General features: G+C 56.7%; 1 protein-coding gene across 1 annotated transcript in view; it reads left to right on the plus strand.

Moving 5' to 3' along the window:
* SLC13A4 (solute carrier family 13 member 4) overlaps positions 1–2,441 on the plus strand; it is a 39,135-nt gene that overhangs the window by 18,449 nt on the left and 18,245 nt on the right. The window contains exons 6-7 of the mRNA XM_045288920.1: positions 760–796; positions 1,821–1,898. Of these exons, the coding sequence (XP_045144855.1) occupies positions 760–796; positions 1,821–1,898 (115 nt within the window). The remainder of the gene's footprint in view (positions 1–759; positions 797–1,820; positions 1,899–2,441) is intronic.

A 2,441-nucleotide genomic window follows, 5' to 3' on the forward strand; every position in this document is an offset into this window, starting at 1 on the left:
GAGCCCGTGACCCGCTATTCCTTACTCCAGGGGAGAACTCCACGTGCTTTGCATCTATTACTTCAGTTGTTTGCTTTTCTCAATCCCAGTCCCCATTTTTCTGTCACCCCCGAGGTAGAGTCCCTTAGAGAGCCTCTCCCATTTCCATGTTCCCACTTGCTTTTCCCTCCATCAGGAGAGAACTACCTCCCGTGCTTCTCCTTGGAGAAAGTGGTTGGCTCAGGCCCCTCAGTCAGACAGACAATACCTGTTGAGCCCAAACTTCGCTCCTGTGCCCCGACTCTGCCTCCTTCCATCCTGTGTGCAAATGGGGGTCTCAGTAAACCCAGCGACCCTGAGGACAAAGACCCAGCCGTGGCGCCCGGTACCCCAGTGCCAGTGTCCCTTCAGAGAATGTCTTCTCGGCCCTGCCTCCCCCGGCTTCCTGCACCCTCAGAGGGGCGGAAGGGGCAGCTCAGCTAGTCTTCGCTCTGGGTCAGAATGCTGCAGTCGTCGTCGGCAGTTCAAACCACCAGCCAGCTAGACGGGGCTTTCTACTCCCGTTGAGTTAGGCTCTCAGAAACCCACAGGGCAGTTCTACCCTGTCCTATGCGGTGGCTAGGCGAGGGCATCGACCCGGTGGCAGTGAGTTTGGTTTTGTGGTGGAAGAGTGATGTCATTTCTCCTCAACATGGGATGGGGGAGTAGGGGGGACTCATGAGGGCTGAGCCTCGTGGGGCTGCTCCACCATTGCCTCCCTCGCCCTCTGCTTCTTTCCAGAACCCCCACGGCTGACTTCTCCCTGATGCAGAATAAGGTAGGGCCTGGCTGTTTCTGGCCAGGGTGACAGCATCAGGGTCCCTCTCCATCACCCCGAGATGGAGATCCTGGCCGCTCGGCCTCCAGCTGAGCACAAACATCCCACCCCGCCCCAGACTCCAGAATGGAGGGGCACCAGGAGGAACTTCAGAGTCCCAAGGGCCGGGCATCCTCAGCCTCAGCTCTGGGAATGCAGGGGAACCTTCTTTCTGGTGAATCAACCCTCGGACAGCCAGGAGGAGCCCAGTCATAGACCCATCCCTAGAGTCCCAGAGGGCTTCCCCTGACAAACAGCTCAGCATGAGAGGGGGCACAGTGGAAGGAAAGCAAAGGTCACTCGCACCCTGCTTCCACTCTCCCCATCCCCTACTCCAACACACACACACACACACCACCACCACCACCACCCCCGTCTCTCTCTTCACGACAGGCAGAACGGCCAGGTAACTTCCTTTTCTTTGGATTAAAGAAAGGCAAAGAGTTCTTCTTTCCCTAATAAGGAGCCTAGTAGATGCAGTGGGTTAAACCTCCGGCTGCTAACCAAAAGGTCCACAGTTCAAACCCCCTAGCCTCTCCCAAGGAATAAAAATGAGGTTGTCTGCTCCCATGGAGGTGGAAGAACAAATCTTCACAGCCTGAGCAATACTAGGAGCAGTTCTACCCCGCCCCACTGGGCCTCTGTGGGTCAGAAGTGACTGGATGGCAGTGGGGGGTGTTTTGTTTTGTTTGGGGGGCGGGGTCCTTTGCTAATCAAGCCCCAGGTGGTCAGGCTGCCTTTTAATGGGATCTGCCAGGTTTTAAAGCCCTTTAAGTGGGAAGCCTGACTGATTTCCAGGGCACCTGGGAGCAGGCCTTTGGCAGCCGCCCCAGCACATGCTCCCCCAGCTTCTGGTCTCTGGTCCCCATGGCACTGAGGCCCAGGGTGCCCCGGAAAGCTTACTAGCACGTCTCCAGTTTCTGCTCATACCTCCTGCTCCCCCCATCCTCTTCCTGGTCATTGACCATGGCCTTTATCCCCACAGAACCTGAACGGTGTGTCCACCATCGCCCGCCCCAGTCAAACAGCCAACGCCCCGGACAAGAAGCAGCTCTCATTCCAGGTAAGCGCTCATGAGGCTGAGCTCTGTTTTGCATGTGAGACAGAGATGAAATCCCGAAATCCCAGGCCTCTGAGTGAGTGGGAGACCTGCCTGGATTCCAGTCCAGGTCTTGTCTCCTGGATGCATGCACTCCAGCACCACGATATGCTTCTAGTTCCCAAGTCAATGTATTCCACTCAAATGCTGCTTTGATGGTCTGCATCCTGAGTTGCACGTAAGATGTCAGGGGAGGAAAGGATTATGGGGAACCACTGGGCCAGAGGCTCAGTGAGTCTCTGCCAGCTCTTCAGGGCTGTTCCGAAGGGTCCAGCCTCTTCTTAATCGGGTCTTCCTAAAATGACCTGGTGGGAGGACAGTGATAAGTAGCCTCTTCTCCACGCTACTCCTCCAGCCCGGCCCACTGAACTCATGCCAGGCCACCCGTAGTCTCACGAAGCACCGGTGGCCGGCCACCAGTGTTCGCCACAGCACTGTCCCCAGCAGCCAAAAGGTGGAACCACTGAGATGCCCATGCGCAGATGAAGAGGTAGACAAAAGGTGCCA

This window comes from Echinops telfairi, unplaced genomic scaffold (genome assembly GCF_000313985.2).
Source record: "Echinops telfairi isolate 266 unplaced genomic scaffold, ASM31398v2 ScPeMD7_23;HRSCAF=83, whole genome shotgun sequence".
Taxonomy (NCBI): Eukaryota; Metazoa; Chordata; class Mammalia; order Afrosoricida; family Tenrecidae; genus Echinops; species Echinops telfairi.